At 43.3% G+C, this 20,997-nt stretch overlaps 1 protein-coding gene across 2 annotated transcripts in view; it reads left to right on the top strand.

Moving 5' to 3' along the window:
• The window catches only part of LOC124619300 (eyes absent homolog 2), a 760,861-nt gene that overhangs the window by 521,417 nt on the left and 218,447 nt on the right, over positions 1-20,997 (top strand). Inside the window, exon 1 of one of the 2 annotated variants that reach the window (XM_047145587.1) lies at positions 16,269-18,137. The exons of the other annotated variant lie outside the window; for it this stretch is intronic. Within the exon in view, the coding sequence (XP_047001543.1) occupies positions 18,066-18,137 (72 nt within the window). The 5' untranslated portion in view covers positions 16,269-18,065. Of the gene's footprint in view, positions 1-16,268; positions 18,138-20,997 lie in introns of those variants that run through there. 2 annotated transcript variants of the gene reach the window in all.

Below are 20,997 nucleotides of genomic sequence, written 5' to 3'. Positions count from 1 at the left end.
GAGTGCTTCTATGCTATAATGTAGCAGTTCTTTCCATATGTGGTCCAAGTCATCGAGGCAATTTACTTAGCAATGACACATCGTGCGAAAGGTACTCGCGTCCTTAAGTTATGAAAGTCAGTTTAGTAGATCTTCTGCTGGAACTTGTGTACCTGAAGTCGCCGCTTCCTTAGCAACAGAGTCAACGATCGCGTTGCCCAGTACGTTGTGCATTTCTTTCACCCAGTACGTGGAGACCATGCGGCCATTTCTTTCCACTTGGTTTAAATGCATGTGTTCTTCACGATTATGAAAAGAACAGAATGGCTGTATCGCATTGTATCCCTGATTTCTTTTCTTATTCGTTGTGCCTGTGATGTAGTGTAAGGAAATAGTTAAGAATTTCTGTAATTGGGCGGCAAGATTAGCTTGAATTGCTCTATTTGAAGGCGTATAACGGAACCAGCTTTTGAACTGAAATGACTAGGGATGTCCCAGATTCAAGAATAAAGTATCATGTACACACTGTGCCGTGGCGGGTACTGCAGCAGCAACGCAAAGCCGACGAAATCATCCGGTCTCCTATTTGAGACAGCAGCTTGGGCATAGATCTGCCTGGTGCCCCCGCGTTGCCTGCCATGACAAACGGACGGCTCACCTTACACGGCATTGACATTGCGGAGGTCGTCTGCCCAGCTGTTGTACTAGCAACGTGATCTACAACATGACCGGTACGCTCGCTTAAGAGCTCTTCCGATGTGTCCGTTCCTCTGTAAGCGAGTGTGTCCACTCCACCTGCACGGCGCTGTGTGCCATCCTAGTGCTCGCTCTGTTCCACATAGAGGTGTGTATTCCGCTAAAGCATTGCACCTCAACTTCGTGGATGGTCCTTATATGTGTCTCAACATGGGCGTGTCCTTTTAAGTGACAAACATAATTGTTTCTGATTACGACTGAAAAGTAATATATCTTCTTTTATTTATGACGATTGCCATTTCGAGTATTACTACTTACCTACAAGCAGAACTCTCAAATACACAAAACAGTATAGGCATAAATACAGCCGCAGATCCAAACATCGAGCGAGTATGAACAGTGTTCAAGTCATAAGATTCAAAAACACAAAACAACTAAAAATCACAAACAACATTATTACCCAACTGTCAAGTGGAACAATACGTCCCGCGCGGACCGTGACATGTTGCCCCAGACCACGCGGCTACCCCGCGCAGCCCTTCCGTAATGACTTAGTACTTGATCGCCTTTTAAATCTTCTTCATTCTCCGCAATGACATTTGTTAAAGTTTTCCTTTAGTGTAAAACTTCACGGTTATATATTTGGCACGCTGGGGGAAATTAGACAACGACTGGTCTAAGGAAGACAAGTGCAAATGGCTTTGCTCTAAGAGCTTTGTGACCAAGGGCGGCAAGTGGACGTACACAAACATGCTTACGGTGACTAGCTGATTATTGTGTCAATCTTGTTTGGTCTTGCTGTATCGTAATGCTCTCTTCATTAACAGTCTCTCACCATGGTTTAATTGCATATAACTTCCTTGTTGAATCCTTGTAAATTAAATAAAGTGTGATGCACCACAATGGATGTACGATCGCTGTATATTAAACAGTCGTCTACCTAAGACATATTGCGGAAGATGAGCGTTAGCAGCTATCTGGGTGGGCAACACTAGGAAGCCTGTCAGACTTTTTAAGGGTGGTCACAGGTCTGGACGAACCCGTAGGAGGCCGGACCACATGCAGAGGTGCGGCGCTGGTGAAATATTGGCCCGTGCGAGGGCACCGCAGCTTGTCTGGCTTCCGGTGAGGTCCGACACCCCAGTGCTGGGGGGGGCTGAACGCTGCAGCTCACAGGTACTGGCACGGAGAAGCCACCCCAGACTTAAATCATTTATCGGTCTTACAGTAGGCCAGTACTAGTGAAATCTGCAGACGGCTAGAACTTTGAATGCTTTCGTGCGTTGCCTCTATAACATTGACCTGTTTCGCTCACGTTGGATTATCATACACCTGGTTAGAATGGTTACTGCAATAGTAGTCACGTGGATATAACACAGTCTGTCTACTTTGTCAGCTTCCCTATCTACACTATCTCACGTGACGTATCAAATGCCTCTCACTGCAGTTTTAACACAAGAGCTGCATGGCACCCATTGTACCACATATTAAGGTTTTATCTCGTTCTAGTCGCATACGGAGAGCGCAACGATTCTTAAATGTCACTGCGCGCGCCTACTTAGTGACTACAGCAGCGATACGTAGAGGCTTGTGTTGTACTTATAGATTCCTCTCTTAATATTGGTTCTTGAAACTATATAAGCAGGCTTTCGCGAGATAAAGGGCGTCTGTCTTCATGCGTATGCCAGTTCAGTACTTTAGCACTTCGTTAGCGCTCTCCCGTGGACCAAACAATCCTACAACTATTCGTGCGACCATTCTTTGTATACTGTAGTCCTATTTAGTATGGATTCAACGTACTTGTTCAGTATTCTAGGATGGGACGAACGATACTTTTGTAAGCAGTCTTCTTTGTAAATTGACTGCATTTTGTCAGTATCATGCCAATGAGCCGAACTCTGCCACCTGCTTTACCTAAGACTGAAAGTATGTGATCATTCCATTTCAGTTTCCTACAAATTGTTACACTCAGATATTTGTAGGACATGACTGAGTCCAACTGTGATTCACTATTTTGTAACCATAGAATACTATGTTTTCTGTCGTTTCGTGAAGTGCATAATTTTACATTTCTGAACATTTAAAACATGTTACCAATCTTTGCACCACAAAATCTTATCAAATTCTGATTGAACTCGTGTGCAACTTTTCCGCCTATAAAACAAAAATGTTCTGAAGTTTCTGCTCCATTGTTACGGTTGGCCTCTGTGCTGAACTACTCTGTTGCCTAAAAAATTTAACATAATCGTCGTTTCACTTTATCTTGAAGTAAAGTATGTCTTCATTTCCATTTCCATTACTCTTCCCTTTACACTTACTTTTTCAGTAACTCGTCCGATCTTGATTTTTCTTCTCCCTTCATTACTAAGTGGCCTTATCTTCCCTTCTCGTCACTGGTATTATCGCAGCCCACGGTATAATTCTGTCCAGAGCCGCGCGACTGCTACGGTCGCAGGTTCGAATCCTGCCTCGGGCATGGATGTGTGTGATGTCCTTAGGTTAGTTCAGTATAAGTAGTTCTAAATTCTAGGGGACTGATGACCTCAGATGTTAAGTCCCATAGTACTCAGAGCCATTTTTGAACGGTGTAATTCTACCTCACATTCCATAACTCTCTCTACTAGCATTATCTTTACAATCAAATATAAACTGTGGTTACTTTTGTTGTAGCTACTGTTGTTTTTACTTTTTCAGTTGTTACCCTTTTTAGGCTTCCGTACCTTAATCGGTAAAAACGAAACCCTTATAAGATCACTTTTGTATGTCTGTCCATATGTTAAGACCTCTTTCTCTCTGTAAGGGGTAGAAGCATCAAGTTGAAATTTATGTCAATTACTAAGGTCTACAGTCTCTTGAGAGAGTAAAAAAAATAAACTTCTAAGTCGATGCAGTCAAAAATTACAGTCATTTATGTCGCATGTTTCGATACTCGCTGGCTCATCAAAACTTATAGATGAAGTGCCTATATAGATAATTAAGTTTGTACGGAACCCTTAGTGTGCGAGTACTACTCGCACTTCTCCGGTTCTTTAAGCCTTAGGTGGTTCATTGAATATAAGACCTAATGTAACTGGTAAGTTGGACAACTTTTGTCACAATTAATTCACTGATAAAATATTAAGACTATCACATTATGTGTAATGTTATCAGAGTAAATAAATCTATGAACAAACAAGTGGCAGAACATTTTATATCTTTGTCGAACTTTCTGCCAGAACAGGCAAACGGCAATCCATTACTTTTCAGTGTTTCCCTACAAACAGCGTCAAACAGCCGCTCTGTGGTGTGCTAAAACTCAAAATGACTTTGCAAGAAGAAGTCTTATGGGCTTAACGTAGAAAGCACATCATAATAATTTCTAAAAGACCTTGTCACAATTGAACTGGCAAGAGAAGAAACAGAAAGGGAACTTTCCTGCTGAAGATATGCACATACACACTAATGCACTAAATGCTGTGTTCGAAGAGGATACTAACGGTCAAAATAGCAGTGTTCTGGAAAGAGATATGGGTATGTTTATTTTTAAAAAGAAGAAAACGTACATTCCTTAATGCAGTTACAGAGTTGCAGGCATTTCTATACCGCATTTCCTGATTATATTTGTTGGAGAGTCACGTCAAAATTTTCACGTTTTCTTCATTTTGTTCAATGTAGTCGGGTATTATAAACATACTAGAAGTAGTTGCGAAAAATATGGACAAGTAGTTCGGGCTTCATTCGTGTATCATATATATCAGTTCAAACCCTGGGGGCACGTCTTGAGGAGCATACATCTGTTTTGCATCAGTATTTGTATGCATTATTATACATATTACTGCTTCTTTTTCACATTACAACACTTTCAGTCACTGTCAGAACAGGCTGAATTATTTTCCACAAAATAAATTTCCAGAGCAAAAATTCGAGATCAACTGGTATTTTTTGCAGCAACCTTAGCAGTCCATTATAAAATTCACAGGTACAACCATTTTCAGGACTGAAATCGTTCCCGTTATTTACGAGAAACTATCGTATTGGCTATAAAAACGTCTTTGTATAGAAGTAAGTGTGATGTGATTGTATATAGCTACTCTTTGTCATGTTTCCTTTTTTTTATTCATGGACTGGACCTGTAATCACTTCCGAAATTTATATGAAATTATCATCTTAACAATAAAAACTTTTTTGTGTAGAAGGAATTATACCTTAATTGTTTGTAGCAGCTCTTTGATATGTTTACGTTTTTATATTCGATGCAGTGATAGTAGCTGTTATTTTTACAAAAACTACAGTAACGTGCAAAACATAGTAATCCAATGACTGTTATTTATGCCTCCTGTGTAATCACTACGGGAACCATAAAACGATTACGATAAAAACTGTCGTTTTAGTGATATTTATATCTGCCGTTCTTTTTATATACGAGTACTTGATGTAAGTGCATGAACGCACTAGGGCACGGAACGCGTTGTGACTATTCGATAAATTCTTTGTTTGTGACTGAAGTCGGACCTTCATTGTATTAGTAAGACAGATTTCAGGGTTTCTGTTCTTGCGGTAAATGGAAATGAGCGTTTGGCGTCATTGGCCGGGAGGCCCCTTACGGGGCAGCTCCGGCCGCCTTGGTGCAGGTCTTATTACATTCGGCGCCACATTGGCTGACCTGTGCGCTGGATGGGGATGAAATGATGATGAAGATAACACAACACCTAGTCCCTGAGCGGAGAAAAAATCGCCGACCCAGTCGGGAATCGAACCCGGGCCCATTAGGACGATAGTCCGTCACGCTGACCATTCAGCTATCGTGGCGGACTGTACTCGCGGTGCCTTTTCTGTTGTGCTTAAAACTTGCGCCACGTACTGTTTTATAACAGATACAGTTTTTTTTTTAATTTTGGAAGTGATTGCCTGTTTATACTTGTATCAATAATGTTTAAAGTAATTTACTGTTGTAAAGAGAGGAACATTGAATAGTAACACCTAACAATATCGAGCTGATCGGAATAGATTAGAGTACTAGCTCAGTTGGCGATAATAGGACTGTGACTCAAGCGTACCCGTCCTAAAGGAACAATAACAGTATTCACTCTGAATGAGCCTTGGACGTCATGGAAAACCAAATTCAGCGTAGTCATGCAAGAAAAGCAATCTCGCTCGTCGACCGGCTTAACCAGCGGGCCACTAGTCGCGATGTGTTCATTGGTTGGTCGTCCAAAGAAAGTCACCAGCCAATAGGAATATGGAGGACAAAAGAAAAACGAGACATCAGCCGTACATAAAAAGACAAGAAATATGAACTGGTTTAATCTGAAGTAAGTCGCATTCTAGGGATTACTGTTTCTTGCGATTGATGCTAACTGTCGTAACCGACTAAAAATTCCTTGAATTTGGCGCCGACAGAGCGTGAGTTGATCAGTGTTGTAGGTAACACCAAAGAATCGTTTTTATATTTTATTATTTCCCCGGAAGGCGACACAATTCACTGCTTCTGACACCAGTACACGGAACTTTAAGAGCATATAAAAATGCGCTAGCCTAAACACGATTTCGTCCCCGTTGAGTTTTTTTGTTTGGTTGGGTAATTTATTTGCCTCGTTTCCCCAGTGGGGGCTGAAGAGTTTTTTTTTTTTTTTTTTGTCCGCCTCTTGGGTGGCAGACCCTTCGCTTGGAGGCAGCACCCCCTTGCATTGCCCAGCGGTTAGCGGCGCTTCGCCTGCCTATAGGCAGGGGCAAAAAAAATAGCGGAACGGTTTGACATAGTTAAAGATCAGATCCATAAGCAGTCAGATAAACAAGCAAATGAGTAACCAAAGTATGAGAAGTCGCCTCCACAATTTGTTGAACTAAAGTGAAGAAAATGTAATAATGGTGAATTTCGTAGACAGCTTATTGTATACAAATTTTCTAATGTATCACTGTGAGAGATGGCTTATTTGTTAAGACACTTGCATCATATTCAAGAGGAGTGGATTACAAAGTGCCATCAAAAGTATGCATAATTACTTTTCCTTCGTTTCCGTAAATCACGTCAGGCAAATGCCAAATTCTTTTAATAATATTGCTATTATTCCTTGCATTTTCCTCCCGATGTTTCTCCATGTGAGTTAGAGCTTCATTTTTAATGACTTCTATCTCGCCGGGACCACTTTTACGAAGATATCTGATATTTTCTAATGAAAAGTTCCAGCTTGCGTCCAGTGAATATAGAGTGAACATATATTTTTGAATCTTGTATTATCTCGGACCCTTGTTTACCGATCGAGATGGCGTAGTGGTATGACGCAGGAAGCGTCTTCAGGAGAAAATCAGCTCGAATGTCTTTCGGCCGTTCCGTGATTTGCTAAATCTCCGCTGACTCTCGGGGAGGATTCTTTGGTTCTACATCTATATCTGCCCCTGCAAGCGACCTTATTGTGTGTGACGGATGATAATGTCTAGTACAACTATCTTACCCTCCTTCCTCCGCCATTTCTCTGTTTCATTTACGAATTGTGCTTGCGATGGACGATGTCGATAAACCCCCATATGAGACGATGTAATTGGCTAAATAAGTGGGCAGCCAGAGGCTTGTATGAGCTGTAATTTCTCTGATTATCTCGTCGTGATCACTTCCTGTCACATATGTGGGAGGGACTAATACATCACACGACTTTACGTGGAATTTCAGCAGTAAACCTCCCCATAAAGTCTACCAGTGGAGTTTGTTGAACATCTCCGTAACGTTCTCACGCTTACTGGTAAGAGTCACAGACTGAAGACCAATACTCAGGTTGAAAGAAGACATATACCAACATTTTATTTAACTACCAGGACAGTTGTTGTTAGAGGTAAGGTGTCAAGCATCTACATCTACCGAGACATTTTAGAAGTATACAGAAACCAATTGGATGCAGTGGGCCCTACAGTAACACAAACGACTAGATGACTTACCGAATTTCGTGTATAGAGGCCTGAAGAAGGTGCAAATGAGGCACCAAAACTGGTGACTAAATAAAAATATTAAATAAAATTGTGGCTGTTGGTATCTATTTTCTTCAAGTGTTCGACCAGCCACAGTTCCATTTCATAACACAGTATGAAATTACAGATACTCAAGTTCCACCCTTCTTCTAGTGTTTTGTAAGCCACTTATTTCTTGGGTGAATTCTTCATCGAATCTCAGTCTGACATCGGAACAGTAGAGGGTGCATGTTTTTGAAGGATTTTTCTATTCCATCCATGGGTGTACTGTGCACGTACTGACTGCATGGCTCTGTGCATGGTGTTATTAATTTAATTTCATCTGTGATATGTCGGGAGATAAGTTATATTCATGGATTCCAGCCTGGAAACTTCTCCCTAAAACTTTCCAAGTAGGTTTTCGCGATTTGGACATTTTACTTCGTCTGAAACTTTAAGATTTTCTGGTATCTTCTTGTGCCTGCCAAACATCCCCACAGTCATTCTTGCTGCTCTTCTTTGTATGCGCTTCATGTCCTGTGTTAGACCAGTCATACAGGGATACAACACACTTGAGCAATATCGCAGTACAGGTCTCCCTTGTCTTCTTTGTGAAACAGCAGATGTAAGTGTGCGAGCGGTGAACTGAAGCCCGCAATTACTTTCACAGCGGTACTTCGTGATTGCACCTGATTTCTCAACGCACTGATTCTGCCAGCTGTTTCTACAACGTATTTGACCCCATTGTAACTCATTGAGCCTATAAACTCGTTTCGTGAAGTGCACAACTTTACAGTTATCTACAGAAGAAGTTCTTTGCCAGTGTTTGTACCAGTTTGTTATTTTAGCTAGATCTGAATGGCTGTTGACTACAAGTTTTGTCAGTTAACGCTTCCCCGTCGATAATTGTATCGTCTTCAAAAAGTGTATGCTTTTAACTGACACCACCCGCCAAGCTGTTAGCTTACTGTAACGGTAAAATGACAAGTCAGCTGTAAATTCAAAAACTTGTAAACCAACAATTTCGCCAAGAAAGCTTTTAGGACCACAACCAGATACAACACAGGTACAAGGAGGGGGATTGGGGGGGGGGGGGGTGACATGGGAGAAGAGTGGCTGGTGGTGGCGTTGTTTCCCCTCCTGCCTGCCTTAAAAAAACAACGCAAATTTCAGTAGAACCGTTTATATACACTGCCGGAAAAAAATTAGTACATCTGGAAAGACGACATCGCTTTTCATCCGGAAATGGCATGTGCCTCGTCGATAATAGTTGATGTACTGGTAATGATTTCACGTCGTCCGCCAACAGACAGCGTAGTAGGATAGCTATCCGTGCGCCATCTGTGTGTAGCCTTTAACGTGGAATGCTCACAGCCAGAAGGCACAGTGTGGTGCAAACGTGTGAAGTAAGCAAGGAACCATGACACAGAGATGCACACGTCCTTCCTACAGCCAACTGAAATGGGTCAAATTGTGGCCTTCTGAGTGATGGGATGGTCCTTTCGGAGAATTGCCACACAAGTAGGGCAAGCCTCGTCAATTGTGCAACGATGCTATTATCTTTGGTGGCGTGAACATTCTGACACTCGTAGACGAGGTTCTACACATCCACGCAGCACAGACTCCCGCAGGATCGTCGTATCGTTAAGGGTAGCAGTGGCAGATCGTACAGCTACCACAGCACAGATAAGAGGGCTTGTGAAACCAGACTTGTCAACGCAGACTGTTGCGAACCAGTTATTAGCAGTGGGACGACGATGGGACACACACCTCTAGTCCGTCCTCCACTGACGCCACAGTATCGATGTGCGTGGCTCGACTGGTACCGTCAGAGGATCGTTTGGGAGACGGACTGGCGCGCCTTGGTCTTCAGAAAGAAAGCAGATTCTGCCTGTACGCAGTTCATGGTCGTTTGCGCGTGCGACGTAGATCCGGTGAGCGCTATCTCGTAGAATACATTCTCCCAAGTCACACTAGCCTCGCACCAGGCCTTATGGTCTGGTCTGCGAGAAGTTACAACTTTGGTGTTTCTGGAGGGGACGCTAACCAGCTTTCGCTACATGCAGGATGTTGTTAGGTCCGTTCTTTTACCGTTCATGCTACAGGAAGTTTATGTGTTGTTCCAACAGGACAATACTCGCCCACACATTGCTCCCGTATCTTAACGTATTCTCCAAGACGTGCAGCAACTTTCCTGGTCAGCCACGATCTTTAGAGTTGTCTCCAACCGAGCACGTTGGGGGGGGGGGGGGGTTATGATGGAACGAGAAGTGAAAAAAATGGCTCTGAGCACTATGGGACTCAACTGCTGAGGTCATTAGTCCCCTAGAACTTAGAACTAGTTAAACCTAACTAACCTAAGGACATCACAAACATCCATGCCCGAGGCAGGATTCGAACCTGCGACCGTAGCGGTCTTGCGATTCCAGACTGCAGCGCCTTTAACCGCACGGCCGCTTCGGCCGGCGGAACGAGAAGTGACTCATGCGGTTCGTCAACCAACATTCTTACAGAACTACGTGATCAGATCGAGCTGGCGTGGCATAACGTATCCCAGGACAGTATTCACCATCTTAACGATCAAATTGATGCCAGAGTCAGCACCTGCACGTACTAACATAAAAGTTTCAGCGTGGCTTGATACCCAGTACCTCAGAACCGCTTGTGCTATTGATCTGTATATGTAGTCATTTCATGCACTTCATATGCACTGCTCCAACAATAAATCTTGAGAGCATTGGAAACTTATAAAAGGGTGTATTTTGCTTTTCCTGGGGTGTATTTACATCCATCAATTTCCAAATTTCACAGCTAACTACTAGAAAATAAAGTAGCATGAAAATGGCAAGGAACTCAGAAATTACGAGCTACATTTAACAAAAAATACTTTTCAGTCGCTTGTGTGCGGGACTACCCACGTGGATGGGCTCACGACCTGACAGTAAAATTCTAGCTAGGTAACGGCGGACATTGCAAAGCTGACAGCACGTGCTGTCAACAAGAAGTCGGGCACGGTTCATAAGTCCACAGGTAGAACCGACAAAGCCACAGAATGTTACGTAAGGGGGTACAGAAAGGGGAAAACCCGCTACTGAGAGAAAAGAAATAACGGAAGGACTGTTATACGAAAAGTAGGCGGGATCACATGAAAGTAACAGCATTCCATTCATTTACACGCTCATATAATCTTCAGACCAGTTTTCAGAGTTGTAGTGCTTAGTGTAGGCCGAATGCACACATAGAGAGTGCACACATCGATCCTATATTGTACTAGCTGACAAACCCGGCATAACCCAGCTATTAATTTTGTCAATTTTCTATTAGAATTGAAAACAAAACAATCGTTTCCATGTATCCGACAACACCTTTGAAAGAAATATCCATTATGTGCAAATATATAACTACTGCATGTAAATTAAGAAACATGAACTCGGACAGTTTCTATACTGTACGCTGAGCGCATCTGCTTCGCCTGTCTACAACAGGTTTCTGTAAATGTATCTATGGCAACGCCTCTTCATGGTTGTATAGGCGGCAATTGTTTTCGCCTGCAACAGTTTGAGCTTCACAGTTGAAAGCTGTCAAAAGTGCAGCCCCTTTCAGGGATTTCCTTAACTTGCCCAGAGGAGTGTCCTAGTAGTAAAGAATAATGGTATTAAAACTTCATACATGATGTGGAAGTTTTCACGCATCTCAGTGTTTGTGACGTCATATGTTCTGAACTATCTTCGCACAACGTTATATTTGTGCAGGTACATTCAGCGGCATATGTAGATACTATCTCCAATATGGATTGCGAATAGAGTTAGTGGCAAAGCAATGCTGAAATTTTTAACGCATCTGAGTGTTTACGACGTCTTATCTCGTGAACCATGAGTTTTACAATGGTACGATATTTTTGGTGTATTTAGCGGCATGTGTGGATACTGTCTGCGAAATTGATTGCGGACAGAGTTAGTAGCAAAGGAGTTACAAGTTTAAAAGTCATCCATGATGCAGCAGTTTCTGACATATCTCATTATTTATAACGTCATATCTCCTGAAGTGTGTCGTACAGTAATATAATTTTACACTTTCGTTCAGTGGTATATGTACGTACTATCCGTAACATGTGTCACAAATATGGTGAGTAGTAAAGAAGTAATAAATGCCTCATGCGGTACTTTTACTGCAGGAACAGCGGAAAAGTAGCAATCGATAAAATTTTTTCCTTGTAGTGATTTCCAGCGAGAAAAAAATCGTAAAGATTTGAAATTATGTGTAAAGTTCGTTGCGAGTCGCTAATTGCTCTCATTCTGAAATACGGGACGAATGAAGTCTGGGAATTCACACCTCCCGAGCTAAGCTTCTTTTTGATCCCCATCCCTTTGATTGGTAGGTGGCAGGGGGTGCCACATTGGCTTTCCTGCGCAGACTGCTGGCCAAACGGCGTGACGTCATAAGGAGTACGGGTATCGAGAACACTACAAGTGCGTTGTTAATAATAGCAAATTCCCATCCCCCTCTGTTAAAATAAACAGAATTCAGTCACGTCTTACCTACTCTTAATCGCTGGCCGTTTTGTAGTACTATGAGCAAAAGCAGAAAACATTGTGCCATTACTGAATGCAAAAATACTTCACATAAAACTGCGGATGTCGTTTTCGATTTCCGAAAGATAGAGCTGACCTTGTTAATGTGAATAACGCAAGGATCTGAAGAAAGAAACAGATTAAAATCTGAAAAACAACTGCCGAGGTATGAAAAGCATACTTTGAAAAGAAGTAACAAGGTCCTGAAGCTAAGTGATCGAAGTATGCTGCGGAAATAAATAGGTGTGCTTCCTCTGGAATAAAACAATAAAATTAGAGATACTATAAATAGCATTTTATCTCGATGTTTCTCACCAGGCCAGTTTCGAACTTGTCATAAATAAAAAGTGAGTGAAGTGGGCTCCGGAAGATGTCGCATCTTAAGAGCATTCTCACCCAAAGCGTCTACTTACTTCCAGAAAAAGAACTACCATTTTCCTTGCCGGTTAACACTTCAGAAATGGAGCAAACAATTCAAGTGCAGACCTGGTACTATGAAAGAAGTGCTGTATCTTACGAAAGCTGTGACAGAACACACTAAAACGCTTCCTTTAGGTTTGTTCTAACATGCACTGTGGGAAAAAGCAATGTCTGCTGTCATTCCAGAATGGTTTAATAGCTTCAATAAACACTCTCTTTTGACTTTACAGTGACATAAAAATATGGGAGCTTCGTAATTCTTAACTTCCAGGCTAAACCAAAACTCTTTGGAGAATTTTTTTCCGAAATTCGTTGCCTGAGTGCATTTTACGACAACCCAACAACGCCTTCCGAAATGAAAAATAGAATGCGGCTTCTAATATTGACTGCAAATACAGAAGACATCTCCTTGTCGGCAAATACGTCCGTTATAGAGTGTACTAGTGAGGTACTGTCACATGTTATTCCAACAAAAGAAACAGAACAGAACTTCATAAAGTTCGTCACAACCGTGTTCTTTATTAACGTAACTAGGAATATGGAAGCTGATTTAGACTTACTAATTTCAGTGAACAAGAACTAGATATGTTGCGGTTTCCTAGTTATGAACCAGCAATCAGTGAGGACTGCGAATCCCGAGAAGCACAACTACCTTGAGAATTACGTAGCATTTAAATGCAAGCGCATTGACAGTCCCTTGAGTTCAGTACCAAAAAATTTCCTCTGAATTCAGATTGCATCACCGGTAATAACTGGATCTGCGTAACCTCCAAAGGTGGGTTGATTTTTCCTCAAGCTGACAGATTCAACAAAATAAAGGAGTCTGAAGTAATATTTTGCAGTTTTCATGGGCGACATGGCCGGCCGAATTGGCCGTGCGGTTAAAGGCGCTGCAGTCTGGAACCGCAAGACCGCTACGGTCGCAGGTTCGAATCCTGCCTCGGGCATGGATGTTTGTGATGTCCTTAGGTTAGTTAGGTTTAACTAGTTCTAAGTTCTAGGGGACTAATGACCTCAGCAGTTGAGTCCCATAGTGCTCAGAGCCATTTGAACCATGGGCGACATGTAACGGAGTGATGTAAAAGTTTTCTACAGTAACCGCAAAGTTTCCCGATATGCACCACTAACTGGTTTCTCTCACAACCGTGTTCTTTATTAACATAACTAGGAATATGGCAGCTGATTTAGACCTTTCGCTAGAATACGCCTATAAGGCATCAGCAGCCAAGAGCTGAAACAGAAAAAAAAGAACTGGTCGCAAAGAGAAATCTTCAGTGGGTTGTGTCGTCATCAAACTGAGCTACAGTGAGTATTTAAAACCGCAGTAACATGCTCAAGATCTTAATATTAAGTCCTTGACGGTGGCTGATATTATAACATAAAAGTGTTGATGTCATAATTTTAGATGTAAGCGATGCTTAATTATGCGCGTCAACACTTAACAACAATCAGCACATGAGGCTGGTGTTGAGCTCTCGCGTTCGTATTCCCGATGACAGTATACGCATTACCCAATAGCAGCGCGTGAAATCCCTTCGACCACGGCGTAATAGCCTGGAATATTTTATTAATTGTGACAATTCCGGCCGTGAAAGTTTACATTTTACAAAAGCAGCTAGACACCCCGGAATGGCCTACCTGACTATTTCTAGTTGCCTTGGGTAGATAGTTCTTACCCCCACAGCGATTGTGCATATTAAAGAAAAATATAGGCTATGTCCGCCCGATGTTCATTAGAGGATCGTGTAGAAATTTGAAGTAAATATACCAACAACTTTTAGAGATTTTTGCTAATAACTTCTCTCCTTTATGTATATTGCGTACGTTTATGTTTCAAGTCAGATTACGAAATCTTATGTAGACAGTGATCTTCCTCTTGTCGCGTAGGTAAAGTGCGTAAAATTCCATCAAGATCGGAAAAATATTGTAGAATTGTGTGAGTTACAAACAAACAAACAAACGAACAAACGGGTACACATGTTTATCTCAAATCTTCATACAAATTCTTTTCGGATGCTAATTTCTCTGAATTGCAATTTCTTGGATATTATGCTGAAGCGATGTACTAAGCCCTGATTTTAAAAAATTATTATTCTAGTGAAACGTATTATTATCATTAAAATCATAAGCGTATTTGACACGTTACAAGTGTGGGTGACTGCAAATAATAATTTGGGGGGGGGGGGGGGGGGGAGTGAATGTAACAAACCGTTACCATTCCGAAACCAAACATGCGATACCCGCTTCATCACTGCAAATTAAATATTGACTTATCCTAGGTAGCAGAGTTCACCGTTGGCGCACCGAAAGGTAATTACGGGAGAGTAAGTTGCATTACGGTCTGAGCCTCGCGAGTTTTAGCGAGCATCAAGCGTGCAAACAGGCGGCTGCGATCAGCTGGTAGTGCCGAGCGCGACGCAGGCAGCGCGGCGTTTCGCGACGCCCCATTGGCCGGAGGCGGAATGCGCGGCTCGCCATTGGCGCGGGCGCTTTCCCTCCTCGAGGTCTTTTTTGCCGCCTGGCCGCGCCGGCCGAGGCGCCTCGCTGGAAGATCGCACACTGTTCTCAGCGCGTGCGTTGTGCGCGTGTGGCAGGCGGCGCGACCGTGCGTGAGCGTGATCGCGAGCGAGTGCGTGCTGACCGCGCGCCCGGATAAGATAGCGCCGGCCCGGCGCCTTCTCCGACGCCTCGCTTCTCGGAACGCGTCCCGCGCCTCGGACATCGCGCTGCATCTGTCCATGTTACCAGCAGAGAATGTGACGCGTGTGACTTTCGTACCTAATCGCCAGTGTGAAATCTGTTGTTGCGTATAGTAATCTTGTTAGACTAGTCATCACTTGAACAATAGCGACACGGACTGCTGTCGTGCGGCTGTCTTCAACATGGGTTCCCTGTTTAGCTAGCAAGAAATCCTCTAGTGATTGTCTGTTGTCTCTTACGTTCTGCGGGACGACAAAATCTGCCGCAGATCTACAGGGACAGCTGGATGTTATGTATGAGAATGTAAACAATCACCGCCTATGTAGAGTGACTGTTCTAAGCAATTATTGTTTCTTGCACTGAAAACGGCGCGACTTGGTCCTATTTTCGTATCAGATCTAGAGGTCTGGTACTGGAGAGACACTGCAGCAGTAGCAATATCCGATCTTCTACCGCAGATCAGAAAACTTCGCTCTGTTTCTGCGAATACAACAGCAGCAGTCCTTGCTCACCCAAGAACTCGAGCGCAACCTGAGTGAAGTGCTTACACGGGTAACGAACTCTCCTCCAATGCGCAACGTCTGATACTCTCATATAATAAGTCAATTAAGTGTTTAATTGTGGCACCACTTTGTACTAAATTGGGCAAGTGATCATTACAACCTGCTGGCAGGTGATACGATTTTACCGATCGTTTCTGATCCGCTGAGTGCAATCAGCAACGGAACTCCTCTACATTCTGGGTAAATAGTTGAAAGACACCCGCTGAGGCTCTCTCGCTAGAGTAAGTCCTTGCGTGTGTGCGGCGCCACGGCTCACACGCGCGTGGGACGCGCCATTCGTCTTCCCGAGCAAACGTCAGGCCGGCTGCGCGTGTGCGCTGCGCTCTTGTTTTTGTGGGTGATTCCCCTCCTCCTCCCCTCCCCCCCCCCCCCGCGCCTCTGCACCCTCCCCCCTCTCCGTTCTCCTCTCGCTGCGACCCCTCGCCAGCGACGACACTGCGGCTAAATTCTCCGCGCATTAATGTCAATTTGAGGCTACCACTTAAATAATAGAAGTGAGGTCTTCATTATCTGCCCACATGGTCCGAGAACAACATAGTTTGCCGTTTTTACTGCTTTCGCTGGCTTTTCGGTGTCGACACTGGTGACGGTCCCGCAGAGCTTTCTCGGTTAGGATTAACAGAAGTCTTGAACGACCGCACGCCTCACCGAATCGTAGCTACTCTGCGCGGTGAATAACGTAGAGAGAGACAGAGATAGAGAGCGAATTAATTTCAATTTCACTGTTGCTATGCATCAGAAGGCACAGAAAACGCTGGATACTTTTTAGACTTGTCACGAAATATCTGTGTGTTTGAGACAGCAAGTCATTGATTACCATCCATTCAGCATTATATGTCAGTATGATCTTTGACATTTTTAACTGTCTTGGCGTTGTGGTTTTTCGACACGGTCTGGAAGTGACACTGGCCTAGTCGTGACACACTGTGTTGCAAATTACCTTCCCCGTTGCTGAGCCTCTTAAACGGCAGGTGCGTGTTGCCTGCATGTTTCAGTAATTCTGTTTTATGCCCCATAGGCAACTGTCAGGGCAATTTACATCCGAAGCCTTGTGATAGCGCAGAGTCCCGAGTTTGCCGGCTGCTGCACGTGCGCCTGCTCCTTCAGCAGCCGTTGTCAGTCGCTGCTACTTGCCGGCGGCTGCCGCAGCCGCTGCGTTTGTTTGGAGAGTACGCCGGCTTTTCAGCGCACAGTGCCCATAAGCGGCGTCAGGGAAACGAGCGAAGCCGACGACGCGCTCGCGTCAACAGCAGCGGGCGATCAAAAGCGCTGGCGGTGCCGGCCGCCCTACACTGTCACAGCAAACAGTTGTGTTTCTCTCGGGCCTCCACTCCACCTCACCTCTTCTCCTGCTGCAAAAGGGCTGTTGGCGCGCCGCTGATCTGATTGTTAACTCATTTATTGGTGCATACGCCGACTACAGCGGTCTTCCGTACACACTATGCAAAGTGCAAAGTAAAATAATGAAGTGCTTTTCTAATCAGCTGCCACGTAAATAGTATGAGGACGTATGTACGACTGTCATTAGATCTGAGTTGGAGTTTTTATCACCGTGTAGTAATTGAATGCTCGAAAACAAGAAACACTGTGTGACGGACTTTGGAGCGAATCATTTGGACTCCACCGCGACGGCGAAGAAAAATTTTGCCAAAGAGAGAAGTTGTACAGCGGTGTTACGGTAGATCGCTGCGAAAGAAATATTGACAATATAGAAAAGTGGTGAAAATGAAAAACAGTTTACAATAAATCTCAACTGTCCTGAAGACTATGAAAAGACACGAACGAAAGATGACAAGAATTTGTGGTATTGAACAGTCATTCACGGTTATAGCACCGTGAAATTTCTTTTATAGTAATGTGCTCACAGCTGTTAGTGTTACCAGCGCAAGCGCGCTGAAGTGCGTACAACTTGTGTTCTTCCTATAGTTATCTTCAACGCGTTATTCCTCTAGCACAAAGTTAGGTAAGTACGAAGTATTTCACATTCGACGTATTTATGAGGAATAAACAGTAGGAATCTTTTAAGTGCTCCGAGTGTGCTCCTTTAAAGAAACGCTCTGAAGTTCGATATAGTGCCAAAAAACACGAGGGGTCAACTTCTTCTAGCGCGAGAGATGTCTCTGCCGGCATTAGTGCTAATTTGGAACAATCGAGGTCAGTAAGTGACTGTGCCCGGAAAGAGCGGAGTACCTTGCATCACGGCGACAACTTGAGCACCATGGTGACGTTCATCCCGTGCTGCCCCAGCCTCGGACTTCGACTGGGCGACGCCACCCTCACCTCACCCCAGGTATAGTGCCGGCTGTTCACCATTCTTCATATACGCATGCACTCTTGCTCAAACCCGTTTTACTGGGTTTTTTTCCTGTAGCAGGCGCAGTTAAAGCATGGGAGGAATTGCACCGTACATGTGGCAAATCTATTCTTGAATCTTGTCGTCACTGTAAGCTATAACAACATACAGAAGAGAGTTTCCGAAAATGTTGCTTGTGTGGTATGGTTCGATTCCTCGCTCTGCGACATGTTTTGATATACCAGAAAGTTTAACCTCTACTTCATAACGACATACACCAGTCATACATAAACGGCAGTAGGCTGCTTTTCGATCGCTCTGAGAAACACCGACCCAGGAAACTTTCGCTTATATTTCGAACAACTGTTCTCGTCTTCCTTGCGTAATCTGCAAACTTAAAAATTTGTTTCATATAATATTTTCTTATGTCTGAAGCTTTTTGTTCGTGTCAGATTTACAGTACCACACAGGTTGCAGGCAACTAGTTGCAGCCTGTCGATTCATAGTACGATCTACTTTGTCAGTACCAATTTGAAACCGTACTTCACGAGGAGCGCAGAATTGGTAGTAAATCTGTTAAACGAATTACAAAATGCAGTACCTGTTGTCATATCACCTAGCTTCTTTGCTGTAGGCATTTGTACGTTAAGACAGTTTTCAGATGTGACTAATTTCCTTAGTGAAATAAAACTACGCGTATCCAAACGGAGAGTGAACTGCTGTAGAGCGTACTCGTTCGAGGCCCATAGTCAGCAACCGCATTTCCCTGCAATCTATTAAGGTAACACCAGATATTTATGCGATCTTTATGAAAATACTCTCCCGAAGCCAACTTCATCGCCCGTAAATAATGTACTGGTATTGTGAAGTATGCGTCCTGTAATAGGTAATTAAGTAAAGTCAATAATTATATGATACCATCCTTCTCAGTAGATAGTCGGCAGTTGTTATATCAGCATCAGTTGCCGGCAGGATAATGAGGTGCCTATCTGTCTTATTTACGCATCGTTCTCACCATCCCAACATAATTGCAGTTCGAAGTATCACACTGGCTTATATTCTCTATGGCATGACTGATGGACGCAGTGTCAATTCTGTAACGCATGGGACGTAAAACTGAAGAACACAAGTTGGGTGTTGTACCAACATGCTTTCTATGTACAATCTGATTATTGTGTAGCAATATTTTAGGACAAAATGTAATAATATGTGCAATAACGATACCGCGAGCTGTACGCGCTGGATCGCCGTCTGTATACAGCATAAGCAGCAAGACTTCTAGACTGTGTTTGCTGCGTTCTCGCAGAACACAGTAGCATAAAATAGATCAATATCGATGTTATAAAACCACGTGAAAGCAAAAGCCCGGTTGACATATGTGATAGGTATCGGGACCTACAAGAAGGATATACACCTAAATGGACAGTAAAAATCTAGGGAAATATTCTATTTCGGCAGACAATAACTCTTTGATAAAGCATCTGTCGCAGTGTCGTTTACTGTGCGACGCTGTAGTGCTGCTTCAATGGGAGACGGAACAACCTTGTTCGTTAGGCGTAACACAATATCGTGCCGGAAAGCCTTTCCGTGATTTGTCAGGGGCCTCGTGATGACTGGGTGTTGTGTGCTGTCCTTAGGTTAGTTAGGTTTAAGTAGTTCTAAGTTCTAGGGGACTGATGACCATAGATAAGTCCCATAGTGCTCAGAGCCATTTGAACCAAGCCATTTGTCAGGGAAAAGAATCACCATAGCATCGCTTCACATGCAGACAAGTATGTAGCACCCCATTTGTTAAAACAGCCACGATTGCCTTGATATATTGCTTGTGGTGTAAGACAGAGTCACATGTCAGAAAATCGAGCTATGACATAAATGTGCTGAAAGTTTCTTTCAACATTGAGGTATCTCTTTCCCCGAACTTCCATAGTGCTTCTGATGTTCCGTTTTATCATTGCGCAAAATATATTTCAACCTGTAAATTTAGTGAGTCTTGATTCATTATATCTTTAGAGCAATTCACTTAGAAGTTGGTTTTAGACCCATTGTTATTTGTCTACAGACACTGAGAAATTTACAACTACATTAGTTATAAATGGATTTGTTCACTGGGGAAAGCTGACGGCAATATGCATAGAACTTGATCAGTCCTCAGTAAATTCGATCTGTTGTTTCCCGAACAGTCATTTCGTATGTTGACTTCTTGCAAATGAGTTTCACTATTATTGGAGCAAAAGGAAGCGCTGCAGAGGTCAAGACTCTGGTATCCTATCCCAGAGAAGCGAGGTTCAAATCTCTGTACGACCAGTCTCATTAGGTTAGTGTCGGAAGTTCCATGCGGCTTTTCGCGGATGATGCTGTAGTATACAGAGAAGTTGCAGCATTAGAAAATTGTAGCGAAATGCAGGAAGATCTGCAGCGGATAGGCACTTGGTGCAGGGAGTGGCAACTGACCCTTAACATAGACAAATGTAATGTATTGCGAATACATAGAAAGAAGGATCCTTTATTGTATGATTATATGATAGCGGAACAAACACTGGTAGCAGTTACTTCTGTAAAATATCTGGGAGTATGCGTGCGGGACGATTTGAAGTGGAATGATCATATAAAATTAATTGTTGGTAAGGCGGGTACCAGGTTGAGGTTCATTGGGAGAGTGCTTAGAAAATGTAGTCCATCAGCAAAGGAGGTGGCTTACAAAACACTCGTTCGACCTATACTTGAGTATTGCTCATCAGTGTGGGATCCGTACCAGATCGGTTTGACGGAGGAGATAGAGAAGATCCAAAGAAGAGCGGCGCGTTTCGTCACAGGGTTATTTGGTAACGGTGATAGCGTTACGGAGATGTTTAATAAA

The sequence above is a fragment of the Schistocerca americana genome, chromosome 6 (assembly GCF_021461395.2).
Source record: "Schistocerca americana isolate TAMUIC-IGC-003095 chromosome 6, iqSchAmer2.1, whole genome shotgun sequence".
NCBI lineage: Eukaryota > Metazoa > Arthropoda > Insecta > Orthoptera > Acrididae > Schistocerca > Schistocerca americana.
The sequence above is the reverse complement of the archived record's forward strand: the minus strand, read 5'-3'. Positions and strand labels throughout refer to the sequence as shown.